The 15628-nt window shown below is 41.5% G+C and overlaps 1 protein-coding gene and 1 long non-coding RNA gene across 3 annotated transcripts in view; one reads left to right on the forward strand and one right to left on the reverse strand.

Annotated features, from left to right (window-relative positions):
• LOC102388286 (ligand of Numb protein X 2-like) overlaps positions 1-15628 on the reverse strand; it is a 41735-nt gene that overhangs the window by 25435 nt on the left and 672 nt on the right. The window contains exons 1-2 of one of the 2 annotated variants that reach the window (XM_014523938.2): positions 15475-15622; positions 454-924 (exon numbers count right to left, since the gene is read on the reverse strand). In XM_014523938.2, the coding sequence (XP_014379424.1) occupies positions 454-854 (401 nt within the window). In that variant the 5' untranslated portion in view covers positions 855-924; positions 15475-15622. Of the gene's footprint in view, positions 1-453; positions 925-15474; positions 15623-15628 lie in introns of those variants that run through there. The other variant, XM_025213782.1, reaches the window with a different exon arrangement.
• On the forward strand, positions 11012-14858 carry LOC102388129. Its single transcript, XR_324798.2, has 3 exons — positions 11012-11152; positions 11503-11567; positions 14095-14858. It is a non-coding gene; the product is annotated as an uncharacterized LOC102388129 (long non-coding RNA).

Below are 15628 nucleotides of genomic sequence, written 5' to 3' on the forward strand. Positions count from 1 at the left end.
CCGCCCCCCAGCCTTGCCTGCAGGAGCTGCTCCCCAGGCTACCTGGTGGCCATGTGCATATACATGCACATGGTGCCCCCTGTCAGACTGCCCTCCTCCCGCTCCCCCAGCCCACTGCAGGCTGCAACTCTATCAGCCTGTAGAGAGCTCTTTGCAAAACTGCAATAGCCACGGGTTTCTGTGTTAAAATGAAACATCTGCATTTTCCTCAGGTAAAGGTGGAAATCCACATTTTTCTCCATTCTTCCATGGGAAACAGAAAACCCAGATCCCTGGTCATCACCCTCCTCACTTTCAGACCCCTCCCTTTTTCGTTTCCATCTGGTGTTCCCATTTTAATTTAGCTTATTAACTCTTTCGAGAACTAGTCTCTCTCTGTCTCCAGTAAAAACTGCAATGTGGGAGTCATTTATATAAGCAATTGATGGTAACATTACATAAACACACATGCACCTGTTCTGTAGATGAGCTTCCAGCTGACACCTCTGCATGGTCTCCTGGCATAGCGTGTGGAAAGGACAGAGGACAATCAGCTTATCCAACAGGTTCCTTACTAGAAGGCTGGACTTTCGACAATGCTGGAAGCACAGTTTTTTGCGATCCATGGGGCAAAAATTATGCTCCTGCATGAAGTTCTCAAGGCACCTGAAACAGTACGTGTGTCCACACGGGGTATCCATAGGGTGAACCAAAGGCTGAAGGCAGATATGGCAAATCAATTCATCATCCACTTCATCCTGGAAATTATAAAGATGATTTTCTGATAACAGGTGAAACTGGCCACATTCAGGACAAAGTTCACTCATTTTGGAGACCTGTTCTTCTGCTGTAGGGTCAGCCATGATGTCCAGCATAAAGCAGCAGTGAGGCAGGAGAAACAAGTCTGCCAATTTAAAGAGCAGGACCGGTGATCTTACAGGATTCCTTTAATGAGAAAGGGAGAGAGAGACTTAATCAGTCAGCTATCTAAGATGCAAGCTTAAAAGGCCAATGTCTATCTAGTTAATTAAAAATAAATGTAATATCAAGTTGTACATCTGTCCCAAGTTTCCCTGCCAATTTCTGTGACACCCCCTTCCTCCGTAACTATGGGAAAGACCTACTCAGATAATAAGAGAACAGAAGGCTCTGACACAGCAAAGCGCTCGAGCGCGTATTTAAGAACTTTGCTGAATTGAAACACGAACGACTACGCAAGGAAAATGCGAACACCGACTAGATACCATTCTGTCAGATGCATCAACTCAACAGACTTTACATATACTGTATATTAGTTATAATGAGTGTTGCTGGCCATAACGCAGGACTATGAAAGGTAAAGAGCTGAGACAGTAACTTAAGAGTGACCATTTTCTTGTCTGGCATTCTGGATGCCACTGAACATACTTGTTTTAAACGGCAGGTCTGGGAGGTACTGGGGTGAGGAAAAGAAGAGTAAAAGGAAAAATATTTCCTTCCTGCTAGTTCTGCTGCCTTCTGGCAAGATGCAGGGCTCACGGTGGCGGCAGCGTTCCCCCACGCTGCCCCCACGGTGCGCCCCACAGCTGACATCACTGCCGGGCTCGCAATGGGGACAACGCTGGCCCGCTGAGAGAGTCCTGCAGCTCACAAGGCTCGCAGCAGTGGCAGTTGTCCCTGCTGCCCTGGCTGCCAGCCCTGCAGCGGGGGCAGCATTCCCAGGGCTGCCCCTGTGGTGAGCCTCGCAGACCACGGGCTCGTGGTGGGGGCAGTGTGGGCAACCGCTGCAGGCAACACTGTCCGTGCTACTAGCCCCGTCAGCTGTGGGAATTGAAGCCGCAGGGGCCTGGGATCATGATCTGTCCCAGGCTGGATCCCAGGCTCCCCCTGCACCAGTGACAAAGTGCAATGGGATCCACAATCACACTGCCTGCCGTGTACGTGTGGCATGGCAGGAGGCACAACTGTGTGGATTGTGCGTTAGAGTCCATTGTGCTTTTACCTGCATGCGTAGTGGGGCCCTAGGAGGCCATTTGCCCCCTCCCTCCCCTGCTAGCAACCATTAAAACCATATAGCTCATTTCATAATGTCTCCAAAGTGTTTAGTGGCATTCTTTATTCTCCTTTATTTTGAGACCGATTCAGCTAATGGGTCAAACTTTAGAAGTCACTGGAGCTGCAGCTCCTCAAAACTAATGGAAATGCACCATGTTTTAATGCTCATGTTTTAATGCTGCCCATTACAGCTACATTTGAGATTGTTCTGAGCCTGCCAACAGATTTATTGCTTGGCAAGCAAGGATCAAGTTCTCTCTCTCTCTAAAGAACCATCTGGCAATTTGCACAATACAACCAGCCATATGGTGCTGCATGAGGCTGGAATCCTATCTAATGCAATTCCTTAAAATATTTATTTAAAAATGAATAATAAGGCATGAGATTTCCAATATTAACGACAAATGCGAGGGGGAGGGGAATGAAAGAATGCAATTGGTTCTGTATTGGGAAAAGATGTCAGGAAGCGATTCCTATCCCAGGAGGCAGGGAAAAAAATCTAAGAGAGGATGGGTGCTGGCCCACACCATTGCCTGGATGATGCAGCGAACAAGGGTCATGCTCAGAAATGATCCACAACTGGCATCCAAAATCGGTCAGGGTTTCTTGCACACCACTCCAATTAATTGTCAAGCCTGCAAGTCAGCTATGTGGTTAAAGGGCTAATGTATCACAAAAAAAAAAAAAAAAAAAAAAAATCAGTCTTTTTGTTCCTATTTTTACTTTGGAATGCCAACTGATTCACTTCAAAAAGGCCAGCAGCATTCCCGTCAGGGTGCCAGGTTCCTGGTAGTTGCAAGGTAGGAGTGTTTTCCTCCTCCTGCTGTATGGCAATCAGGCAGTCTCTCCCCGTTGAGTAATGCTTACATGCAGTTCAAGTGTTTTGTTAAGGTCTTTTCTTTACTTTGGGAAGGGTTAAGTCACCTGAGGAGGACAACATAATTCTAGACAAAATAAGAAGCATACTTCAGATAACAGCAGAAAGTTAACAAGATACAAGTAGATGCAGGGCAATTCAAGTCTCTGGCATTCCCACGCCCCAGCATTTTAGAAATGTTCCTTCACTTACAGCAGGCAGGCACATATCTGAAGCAGAGGCTTTTTTGCCATAGCTTATATATCAAAGCACAATTATCTTAAGCTAAAAAGACAGTGTTTCAGCCCAACCACAAAGGCTAACAAAACTAAATAAATAAATTTCTCAAAGCTAAATAACTGTCAAATTAAACACCATTGGGGTTTGTAAGATACGTTGTAATAGTTGCATAAAATATGTTGGTAGGTGATTAAACATTTAATTTCTCCCTGCTAGTTTTCCTGATACACTACTTGATACCAGGCCTTTCCATTATTTATCCTACCATCTTCATTCTTTGCTCTTTGTGCTGTAAGCTTAGGAGAGGAATCTCATGTCACTTCAAGACTATCACAAGATAAAAATATCACATTATTTCTATTCAGTTCAGATACTGAAGTGTAGTCATTTATAATCCCTGTGTTAATCTCAAACCCATGTTTTTTTTAAGGTTTCAGATTTAAAAATAGACAAGTCTGGCGTCAAGTTGCCCAAGAACACCAAGTGTTGAAATAAGATCTCTTATGTCATTGTCTCCTCAATGAAGAGGAAGTTGCTGCAAACTTCTGAGAACTTCAGCTTGACACGTTAGTGATGAAGCCTGGTCCACACCCATCAGCAAGACAGTAGTTTGTGAACAACACTACTGAAGGCAGCAGGCTGGAACAAGCTTGCCATTTGTTCAGTGATTCAGTCAAAAAGATGTTCATTATAAGGAAAATGGCTAACAGGTTATTCAGCAGATAGGACTGAGTTTTTTGCTCCACTAAAAGTGTCTGGACAGTGGGCGATTTCAGCACGGTGAGCCTGAGTCTGCTCTTGAACTAATTTAAGTACGTTGGCTGAAATGGAGTTAATCAATGGTATAAATCAGTCAGGCTCGGTCATCTTAGATTCCGGTTCTCAAGATATAATAGTCCGTAAGTATGTCTAGTCATTATGGCCTCTATCCAGTTTAAACAGTTTGCTCTATGAGCCTAGCCACCTCCATCTCACACCACTTCGTCTCATTTCTGATACCATTCCTCCTCTTCCTTCACCCCAACAATTCCACCTTCAGCCCCCCTTCACTTCCTTCCCAGGCTTTGACTCTTTTGTTTCCCTCAGTTTATACCTAAAGCTAGTATGTCAACCTCAGCATTACTCACATCTCTTCCTAGGACTTACTCTTCCCTCGGATGATAACTACAGCTGTCAAGTGTCTTCACCTCAACATAAGGAAAGTGTCTTATCTTTCTATATAACACATATTGAGGAAACCACACAGATGCAGCTGGGTCCCAAATATATCCACAGCTAAATTAAGGTCTAACATAGGTACTGCTGTTCTGACTGGTTTCTGACTGCTGCTAATGGTGTTCACTATGTCCTCTACTACAATTAATGTGATATTGCCCTATACCCTACTAAGCAAAATACTTCTTCTAGCTTTCCCATATTCATCACATCTTGTGTTTTACTAGCGCATGAGGTCTCCAGAAAGGATCTTTATCTTTAAGGGATCAAATACACTTTAAAGAACTGATATTTCTATTTTCTGTATTGTAACAAGGAGGAAAAAGAAGAGTACAGGTTTTCTTTGATTATCAGGCTGTCTGTCCCCCAGCAAAGCAAGACTATTGTTAGCAGTGCATCTGCCAAGTGACAGTTCTTCCAGCATTCTGTGTACAAGACGTACACCCACTCTCTGGGCATATCTATAGTATTATAATGCTATTAGTCATTATGTAGTATGCCAAATATCACATAGACAATGAAACTCCAGTACTGTCTATGAGCAATTCAATTCAAACTCCAATAAACCTTTAAATTTAACACGTGCTGACTAAATACCTCTTATGATCTGGGTGTCTACAATACTTTAAAAAGGCAGGCTAGTGTGCAACCCCTTTCCAGTGTGTTAAAGCAGACAGAACTATTCTTATCTAAAAAGAAACCACAGTAATCATGGTAAAAACATCCACAGTGGTTGTTCATGAAGTATCCAGATATTAAAGCATCGTTGTCTGCAACCTGTTACCCAGATTACAGCTAACCTTGTGGGTAGGTTACAGATAAAAAGCAGAAACAGCTCCACAGCCTAACATTTTATTTGCTGCCACTCTAAAACACAAAACCAAACGTTTATCCCAAAGTCTGTCTGGCTACTTATGACAACACAATGTAGATTCTCACCCATCTCTCAAGTCTCCCCAGCTGGTATAGGAGGAAGGTGGCATACAGATTGGCTGCAGGTCTCAAATTTCCTGAGTTTTCCAAATTTTCCTCCAACCTATGCCTAAAAATGTATAGATGGCTAGTTCTAATAAACGATCTTTGATTGGTTTTATTTAAATGTCTTTGTTTCAATGAAACACTGACTTTTCCAGTATCAGTACAACCCATGCTCCTCATATATAGCTCAACCATAGGTTAATTTACAGGACCAGAAGGGCAAAATACACATCTATCAACGGTGTTTATAAGGCCTCATTTATCATGGTATGAGCACCTGTCAATCACCAAATGATACTGCAGTCCTAATCACAACATCTCTGTGAGATGGTTACTTCTTACAGGTTACAAGGTTACCTGTAATCTGGGTAACTGGTTGCAAATAATGATGCTTTAAGTCAGCAGTTCCCAAGCTGTGGGTCACAACCTCAAATGGGGTCACAACATCAGCAGATGGGATTGTGGGGGTGGGAGGCTGTGGGGCCACAAATGGGGAAAAGTTTGGGAAGCACTACTTTAAGCACTGCTCTATGTTATAGATGCAGAAGTCAGGCAAAGAAAGGCTATGTGGCTTGCCCAAGGTCAAACAGGAAGTCTGTAGCAGAGAAAGGAGTGGGACCCATCTCTTTCAAGATCCAGGTCTGAGAATCTATCCAAAAAAACCCCAATAACTGCTGCATAACTATGCTCTTTAGAGCAAGCACACACATGGTGAGGCTCTACACCACCTTATATTATGAAATTAAGGAATGTATTGTATTGTTCATCTTCAGTGAGATAAAGCCATAAAACAGAAGTGAATTACTTTAGTTATACCTACATAATGTCTATACCATTTTACACTTCAGAATTCTCCCGCTGAGGGAAGGGAGGACAGAATGACGACTACTTTGTAAGACTAAATTACAGTACTTTTTATATGATGAGAAAATATTTTGGTAGCTTTGAAGTATTATGTTGCTGTGTACCTACAGGGATGTGCTTACATGTATATTGATTGGCGTCATGGAAAGCCCCAAGCTAAACATTAATTTGGGGATATCTAACTACACACAACATATGCCTCAATTACATAAACCGTGGAATACTTTACTGCACTAATTATGCCACTGATTATGTTTCTGAGTACGTTTCCCCTGGGAGACTGGAAATACAGCATTCCAAACAAGAGCTACAACAATTAATCCAGTTCCTTGGGTGGACCCAAGGAAACCCAAAACATGATGGGTTGGTTGTAATCATGGATATGTGTATGAAGTTTCTGGAAAGCTCAGATTTTTACTGTCTGTTCATGTCAAAGAGGCAAGGAAAGCACCATGTGCAACTAAAAATAATGAACCCAGTGCCCCAAATGGGACTGTACAAAAGGGTGGAAAAAAGATAGTTATGAAATGATTCTGGAAATCAGTTTGTACAAAAATTTTTAAAAAGATGAATATGGTGGGGGGAGGGGAAATCAGAACTATACACATTTTCACACTTAGCACAAATGTAGCAAATACCTCTCTCCATTTCAAACGACATTTTCACATTCAGAAAAAGGGACTGGTTTCATGTAAAATGCAGTTATCACTCAGGACTGAATGTTTTAAATATTGTGGCTAAGCTATATCATAACCCTGGCTAAGTTATAGTTGTCCTGTTCAGGGGAATTTAAAAAATAAGTTTGGTCAGCCAGGAGTCAGGACTGAGGATCAAACCCAAGACCAGTTTCTCCATTAATTCCAGCATTCTGTTGCTCTTGAATATTCTCTGGTTGACACTGCCAGAGGTTAAACTACCAGAAGTAAATGCACAAGGCAAAGTTGCTGTAAGTTGTGTGTGTTTGTAGAGCTAAATAAAAGGTGACCTTTCGATAATTAACATCTCCTTCATACCATCTGACCAGATGACTGGGCTGCTCTGTTTTGAGTCTGGGTGTTCCAATCAGAGAAATCAAAGTTAGCATTAGTATGCTAGCTTAAAGGGACACTGTCCATTTAACAATCTGATATCTGTCCCAACATTTTTTATCACCTACATAACTACTAGGATTTCAGTAAATAAATGGGATTTACAAAAAAAATAATCTTCTCTAGCTTCTCAATCTATTCATTTAGCAGAACTTTGGGTATGGTCATTTTCTGCTGTTCGGGAATTTTTCACACAGCAACAAGTAATTATTTTCTCTACCAGACTATTAAGAAAATGCGACTGAAATACAATAAAAATGATGGGGAAAAATAGGGACACATGTAACACCTACAAGCACTATTCTCTTATACTTAAAATTTGTTGAGACTTCAGAATTAGTGTGTCCATTAAACATAATTCTCCAGTGTGTTAGCCTGGTATAACTGGCTAATGCAAACAGAAGAGTTTACAGGAACAAAGTTGGAAAGCAAGAGTCTGACAGGTTAGAATAAAAGGCAAGGTAGATTTGCCATAGTCCAAATTGGGACCCCAGTTCATGATTACACACAAATGCTTTGCACAGAATAAGGATGTAATTAAGTACATGCTAAAGGTGGAGGTGTAGGCTTCTTCCCTACTTTAATTATATAAATCCAGCAAACTGGTTAGAAATATGTGAAGGGAATGAAATTAAGCCAAAGGGATGATTTTTTTTTCCTTTCACGTGCTCTGATGTTACAGTACATGTAGTTCTACTGATTCAGTGAAGTTACTCCTCACTTACACCAATGCAAGTGAAAGGTGAATTACATCTTATCTACAATACTGAATAGTTAAGTCATTTACGTGAGCATCTCGCCAGCCAGTATTATGCCAATTTTATAAAATTCAGTACATTCCCTTAGGCAGCTCCAAAGAACAAAAAATGGGGACCCAATCTGGCTCAGCACGGTTGTAGCACGGCCAAAGTAACTCCCTTGACTTCACTGGTTTTAGGCAGTAATGGCATGCATGTAACAGACCAGAAACTGGCTCAGGCTCCTTCAATGCCCGGTGTTATAAAAGTGCTGAAACTGTGTCACCGCTTCTGTTGTATACATCCTCCTCCCACATTTAGACTGTTCAATGAATATTCTCCCTAGAATGAGCTGTGCAACATGAATCCCCCCCAAATGACGCATGGTTTTGTTCAATGTGAGTTGCACACTTTTATTTTTTTTATGGCCTGTAACAAATTTAAAATCTTTGCAAAAGAAAGAACTCTTTGACTTGTAGGACTGGATTCTATATAAATGATTAGTGCCTCTGCCTTCCTAGAGAAGAAACAAACTGGAGATGGCAGATAATGGAAGGCTTAGAAGCTGGCAACGGCACTTTGTTTCTTTCGTTGCCATGGTTTTCTTAATGTCCGGTTCTTGGACTAGTTAACGGCACTGAGGCACAATAACTGGAACCAGACAATCCAGTGACCTAACATTCTAAAGCAGGACACGACACCTGATTTTCATCTTAATTAAGTCAATCAAGTTACAGTGACGTCTATATGTTCCCAGTTTACATCCATGTAACACCCTACCTTCAAATTAATATTGTCTGGGAAATGTACCCAGATGGATCCCCTCCCATTTCAGCTTTTCACAGAGAGAAATACATACTTACACACATCTAAATACATTCACCCCAAAGATGTAATAGGTTCCTCATGGGCCTAATTCAACAGAATTCCTTTGTAGTATAAAAGCATTAGAAGGTAAGGATGGGTGGGAATGCAGTTTAACTTGTGACAACTTTAATTCGGTGGATGTGCAGAATGAATGCAAGTTAAATGCCAGCTAAATAGAAGTGGGTATAAGTGTAGCAGGAAAACCTGCTAGCAGGTTGCTGTATCATAGTCCCACTTTACACCAAAGCACCTTGTCCTGTGTCCTGCTTCCGTGCTTTTTCTGCTGGGCCCACCCCGACTGTCCCCCTCAGCACGCAAGGTACTTATGTTCATACCAATGAAATCCCATATTTGTGTAGCCCCTTAAAAATAAAACTGATGTCACTGCTCAGTTTGGCCCAGAGACTCCAGTGGGAATTCCATCCGGTGACAGCAGATGCAAGCCGTCTTGTGTGTAAGAGTTAGCTTTTCTGTTCCATCTGCTAATCTTTTCTCCTCACTCTCCTGGAAATTAAACATCACCCGAGGCTGCCATTCCAACCTTAAATTGATGTTTGTGCAAGTAAGTGGTTTTGTACAGGAGAAAAAGAAAAGGAATCCAATGGTGTAATTTTAGGATCAAGGGTCTAATCTGTGATTAATAATTAAGGCTTTTCCTGCAATTAAAGCACAAAGCAAGACTAGAAGATCTGAAGTTAAGACTCACACTTCATCCAAGTAACTGGCAGAGTAGCTACCTTTCAAGGATCTGGCATGCTTTTGAGAAGAGGTGGAGACCACATCTCCCAGATGTATAGGAACAACAGGCATTCCTAATGCACAACATCCTGTGCGTCTGTCCACAAATCCCTTCCTTGTTTATAAGAGGAAGATAATTCTCAGTCAGTGCCACAGTTGGTAGGATCATGCATAGCATGCAGTGTGCTGAGGCAGGTCTCTGGCATGTGCCTTCATACCAGTCCAACTTTATATGGTTTTTCCCCAGGTGACTGCAATAGTTCTAAGTTCAGATCTGGGTGCTCCCTATTCAATCCAGGTGAGAAGAAAGCATTGCTTTCCATTTACATAATTATTCTTGAGGCCTGCATGACCTCCTCATATTATACAACTGTACTGGAAGTTAGGTAACTTTTTAATAAAACGCATCATTTAAAAATCCTTAACTATGATCCACTGTAATAAATCAGGGAAAGTACAGAGTTCTGGGTAAGGGGGTAGTTAGAGAAAGCAGCACAGTAAAGATCAAGAAGGCAATTCCCATCCTGGTTTAAAAGAATTTTTCATTACCGAGAATTTTAAAAAGAGCCCATCAAACCATTAATCTATGCCCAATCATTACCTAATGTTGCTTCTGCTGATTATATGGTAATTCTGTAATCAACTCCTTGCATCTTATAGGGAAATTCTAATAGAATTTAATAGGGTTGATAGCGCTTGATAGCTTAATTAAAAAAAAAAAAAACTATTTTCTGTAGGCTTTTTAAAATAGAAATCCTGTAATACTATCCTATAGGAAAGTAAAGGATACAGCTTAAACTACCAATAGAAAGTTTATTTCCTATAGCACTTTTCCCATAGGGATTCATTTATCAGCACAAGCGAGCCAGCCATGAAATTGCATGGATTGTCTCTGCCCTAGCTTTGAATACGATGCACGTGAAGATAAATTTACCCAGCACAGCATTATGAAACACATTCCAATTAATGTTATGGCTGTGTGTAGAGATGTCACCTGCTAGATTATCCTGCAGTAAAGTCATAAAGCAGTGAAGGAAGTTGAAAGTAAAATTCTAGTTTGGCTACACCCATGCAAAATCTTGATTATCATCAGAGAACCAGCAGTTTGACCAAAGGTACATTCAGTGCATCTTGGATACATTAAGGACCAAATCCAAACTCAAAACAAACAGCCAAATAATAACCCAAGAATGCATGATACAGCTGACAAAAGAGGTTACGAAGATATCCTCTAGGCTCCCTCCAGCCAAGGTGCTCTTTTCATCAAATCAATCCTTCGGGCTGCTCTAATGCTGCATACTGCTGTCAATGGCAATGGTTAGTTGTGCCTAATTGATAAAACCACTGATGGTGGATTTATATCACCTGCTAATGCCCCTACATCTAGGATGTTTCATCAGGGTTAGGGCTTCTGGAGGTGAAGACCTGTGCTTGTGGTGTAAAGCAGCTGGAGAAAAATTCAGAGCTATCATTTTCAAGTCACCTAAAATCTATCCATCTAAAAAGATTTTGGTAGCATTGAAGTGATGCTGTAGCTGTGATGGTCCAGGAAATAAGTAAGAGGCAAGAGTCTGTGCGAGAGTTTCTATAAAAGATAACACCTGCAACAACTTCTCTAACTAAAAATGTTACATTTCAAAACTCCTCCCTGTTCTTGAGGTTCCCTAATGTCTTCTCTAAATCTGAAGAAGAAATTATTGTAAACTGCCCTGACTCTATTTATATGCTACTCTCTTCAAAAAAGAAGGGGGAAACAAGCAGCTTTTGTTTTAAAAAAACAAAATCCTAATACAGTAGGTACAGAAAAGACCTCCAGATGATCTAAACTGCCTTCCCTTGCATATTTACAGGCTGAAGAGCACAATAGTTACTTGCTTAAATATGCCGGGTCCTATTCTGTTCCCAGGTACACCTCTGCAATCCCACCAACTTCAGTATGGCTGCATCTATACCTGAACTCGCTCCTACAAGGTAAGAATTTTCTTGTTTCTTACTGATGTGTCAGTTCATGAGCACAGACACCCCCTACCTTAAATTTCCTCTTACTATGTTATTTCAGCTGTAAATGTTCTTGATCTTATCCTAATTTAAAGCTGTGCCAGGTGATATCAGAAACAGCTTTTCTGAGAAGCATTGTTATCCTACACTGTGTGCACATATTTACACTTTAAACCAAATATTTATCTTTAATTTCTCCTCCTTAAAAAAACTATAGGGCTTTCCTACCAGTTAAATGGTGGAATGATCATCCTGGAGACCGAAGTCGTCTCTTTATCCAAAACTCAGGGCAGAAACAGCATTAGCTTCCAGACCTTCACCTGCCAATGTGCTGCAAAGCCCAACTCACTAGAGCAGATGCCAGGATGAGAGGATAAACTTTCTTTAGGTCTACTCAGTCATTCATGACCCTTTCTACTAGGACTGCTAATCAGGTAGCCAAATGGTGACAACTGTCTTTACGGGGTTTTGGTCAGAGACTCTTGTCCATTAAATTTATTTCAGCTAGGACACAGAATGGACATCAGATGGTAACTTGGAATCCAGGTAATGATTTAAACAAGAGTTTTCTTGGACTAAAGTTCACAAGGCAGGCACTGACTTTGGTATTTCTGTACAAAGAACTAATACCAAACCTCTCCTTTTATCTGTTATTAAGATGCAACCTTTTTAATGTGTAAGAGCCTTTTACAACCTGGCCTGATACCATTTGTTCAGGTTCATGTAATCACTGCAGATGATTTGAAGTCTAGCAAACAAATTTAACTCCAAACACAAAAAGGAGCTCAACATTACTTTTTCCAAAAACCAAAAAAAACTACATTAGCCCATTTAAAGAACAATCAGCCAGCAACAATTTGCTTTTAAATGACAAGCCTGCTCTAGAGGTCAGGACAAACAGGTCTCAAATGGACATGCAATATCTTGATCTGAGACAGTAAAGCTGACTGGGACATTCTGGATCACAGGCTTCAACCCCATAGACAGTTCCTTGTTTGGACCCTGATCCTACAAATGTCTTCCCTGGGCAGTTCCTCAAGGTTACAAATACAGAAGCCCACTGAACTCAGCAGAGCTCTGCACAGGTACATGGGGCCCTTGCAGAGCCAGCTGCAAAATCAAGGACTCTGAAATCAAGCTTTGGTTCACTTCCAATTTTTTTTCCATGCTTCACCTTCATTTATTTTCTAAATATTGCCCCCAATCCTCTCTCTCAGCCACATTAACAATGCCTTCTATTCATGACTTCATAGATCTTCCCTAGCACCTGTTTCATATCTAGTGCTTTCATGCTTGTTGACTCTGGTCATTCCTCTAGCCCTCCTTTGAATTACTTGAACATTTACAGTATGAAAAGAAAACTTGCCAGATATTTCCATATTTTTGTGAACTGAGACAAAACTTCCTGTGCCAAACTTCAATCTAGGGTAACACTTGTTTTATCAGTTAGAAACCCCAGAACATAAGCTGATGTGGGGATGTCAAAAGTTAAGCAGCACTTCCTGCACAGACGCAACAATAAGTAGATGAGAGAAAAAAGTCAAATGAGGATTTTGTTGTTGTTTTGTTTTTTACAATATTTGGGCAACACATAAGCACACCTGAGAGACCACAGCTGCAAACTCTTTGGCAAAGCAGAGAAATCAGAATAAAATTATGCCTTAATTTTCTGCAGTTCCCATCTCAAAAAATAAAAAAAAAAAAAAAAAATCAATGCAGCTATTAGACAAGCTGAAAGAAAAGATACTAGAGTTCTGTGAAAATCCACAATAGTAAACATATTACAAACTACAGACATTTCAAATCATTTTTACAACCTGCTATTAAAATAAAATGAGAACTCTACTATCTTAAATTTGTAAACATTTACTTTATATTTAGGAAACTTAGCAAACTACTCAGTCTTGTATGCCCCACAATTTTTAATACCACTGGAACCATTATAGTATCAAAACATTTAGTTTTAAGCCACTGAGCTCTTCATTTTAATAGTAAGTTGCACAGAATGCATCTTAATCCATTTCATCAAGTTACGCATGAACATTGTGATTAAGAGTCTGAAATTAGAGAGGCCTCATGTTATCAGGCTCATTTGAGGCAAAATTAAAAACTTTATCTAGCCAACTTTCAAGATTTGTTTTTTCCTCCCCACCCTTCAGTTCTCATTTTTAGGTGTATTTTTAACTCTTCTACTCTCCATCTGTTTGAAGCTAAAAATCCATTTTCCTTACAGGCTGTCCTTCGTTATATCCAGTGGGTCTAATTCTCCACCCCATTACACTGGTTTTATGCCACTGTAACTGCATTAGTTTCAGCTGACTTATTTGTGTGCAATGGAGTGGAGAAACTGATTCATTGTGTACATGGACACGTGTGGATAGATGGGGTTTGCTTTTTCCTTATTGTAGGACTGTTTATTAACTTTGACGCAGCACAGAACTTGCAGCTCAAGGGAATATGGGACCTTGAGCTACTTTTGTGACATTCTGAACTTTTCCAGGACCTGCAGAGACTACAGCATGTTTATACAACCCTGAATTATGGCAGGCTTTCCTAGGCTGTCCAGCATCTCCACAGCACTCCACTCTGTAGCCCTGCTCCTGGCTTATCCCTACATGAGGGCTTGTGGAAAGTCCTTGGAAGGTTATTTTAAGGCTGTTTTATAGCCTCTGCACCAAGGAAATCCTCCCACAACTGGATACATGATGGTGCTTTATGCAGCTCTGGTCCTCCTACCTGACAGAAAGGGCCAGAATGAGGGAGGGTGTGAAAATCTCACCCATATTTCTAGCTTGTTTGTTTAAATAATGCCAAATACTTCACTTTATCTTGCTGAGACAAGCAGATATCACAAAGAAATGCACAACTGAAATACAGTGAGATTATAACTAAACAACCACCCTTAGACATCTTACACTAAACCCTTCCTGAAACACTTTTGATCTCCACAGATATAAAGTATTCTTTCTCGACTTCAAAACTCCTCTGAAGTGACTACACAATCATGTTGCCATCTCCCAATTTATTTATAGGCTCTTCTATGATGCATATCTCCACAGCATCTGAAAATGCCATCCTCACAGCCTTGCTCTAGGGTAAGGCAGCATTTTGGTAGCAGCTACTTGTCCTGAGTTCAGTGGGGTTAGCACAGACCCAAGCAGTAATTTTCACTTTGCTTTAGAGCAGTGGTTTGCAAACTTTTAAGACTCAAAGCACCCCTCATGAGGCCCCCCTCAGAAAGCACTGGCTCTTAGTTTTTACTTTTTTTTTTTTTTTTTTTAACTACAGAAACAAAATGGAGCAATCCTTCTGTAGCAAAGAACTACAGCCCCCCCCCCCAACATTTGGTTAATAACTTGATGCTATTGGGTGCCTGTACATGTGAGGGGGATTTAGTCCTTGGATTTGTGTTTGAAATCTCTGGGTAGATCTTGTGAATCGCCTTTGCACACCCTAACAGTGATAACACTGCATGGCACCCTTAAAAGGAGCTCAAGACCTCCCCTAGCAGTGCTAGCATGGTGTGGCACCCTTCAAAGGATCTCAAGGCCCTCTGGGGTGCCACCCTTCAAAAGATGTCAGGGTCTCCCCAGCAGTACACAGCACCTTTAAAAGGAGAGACCCTTGAGACAACCCCCCCAGGGGGCTGCAGGTCTTCAGTGGCACCCTGAAAAGGATCTCAACACCCCCCCCACCCCAAGCAGTGCGAACATCGTGTGTCACCCCCACAACACCCCAAAAAGTATCTCAAGGTCTCTCCAGCAGTGCTAACATTGTGGGGCACCCTCAGAAGGAGCTCAAGCCCCTCTGGGGGGCTGCAGATCTCTGGTAGCACCATGAAAAGGACCCCCCCTCCCCCAGTACTAGCATTGCACAGCACCTTTAAGAAGAGCTCAAGGTCCTCCGGGGTGCTGCAGGTCTCCGGCGACGCCCTGAAAAGGATCCCGCTGCCTTCGGGGTGCCGCAGCCGGGGCAGGGGCAGGCGCAGGCCCCGAGGCGGTGCGGTGCGGTGCGGGGAAGCCGTCCCGGCTGCC

This window comes from Alligator sinensis, unplaced genomic scaffold (genome assembly GCF_000455745.1).
Source record: "Alligator sinensis unplaced genomic scaffold, ASM45574v1 scaffold626_1, whole genome shotgun sequence".
Lineage (NCBI taxonomy): Eukaryota > Metazoa > Chordata > Crocodylia > Alligatoridae > Alligator > Alligator sinensis.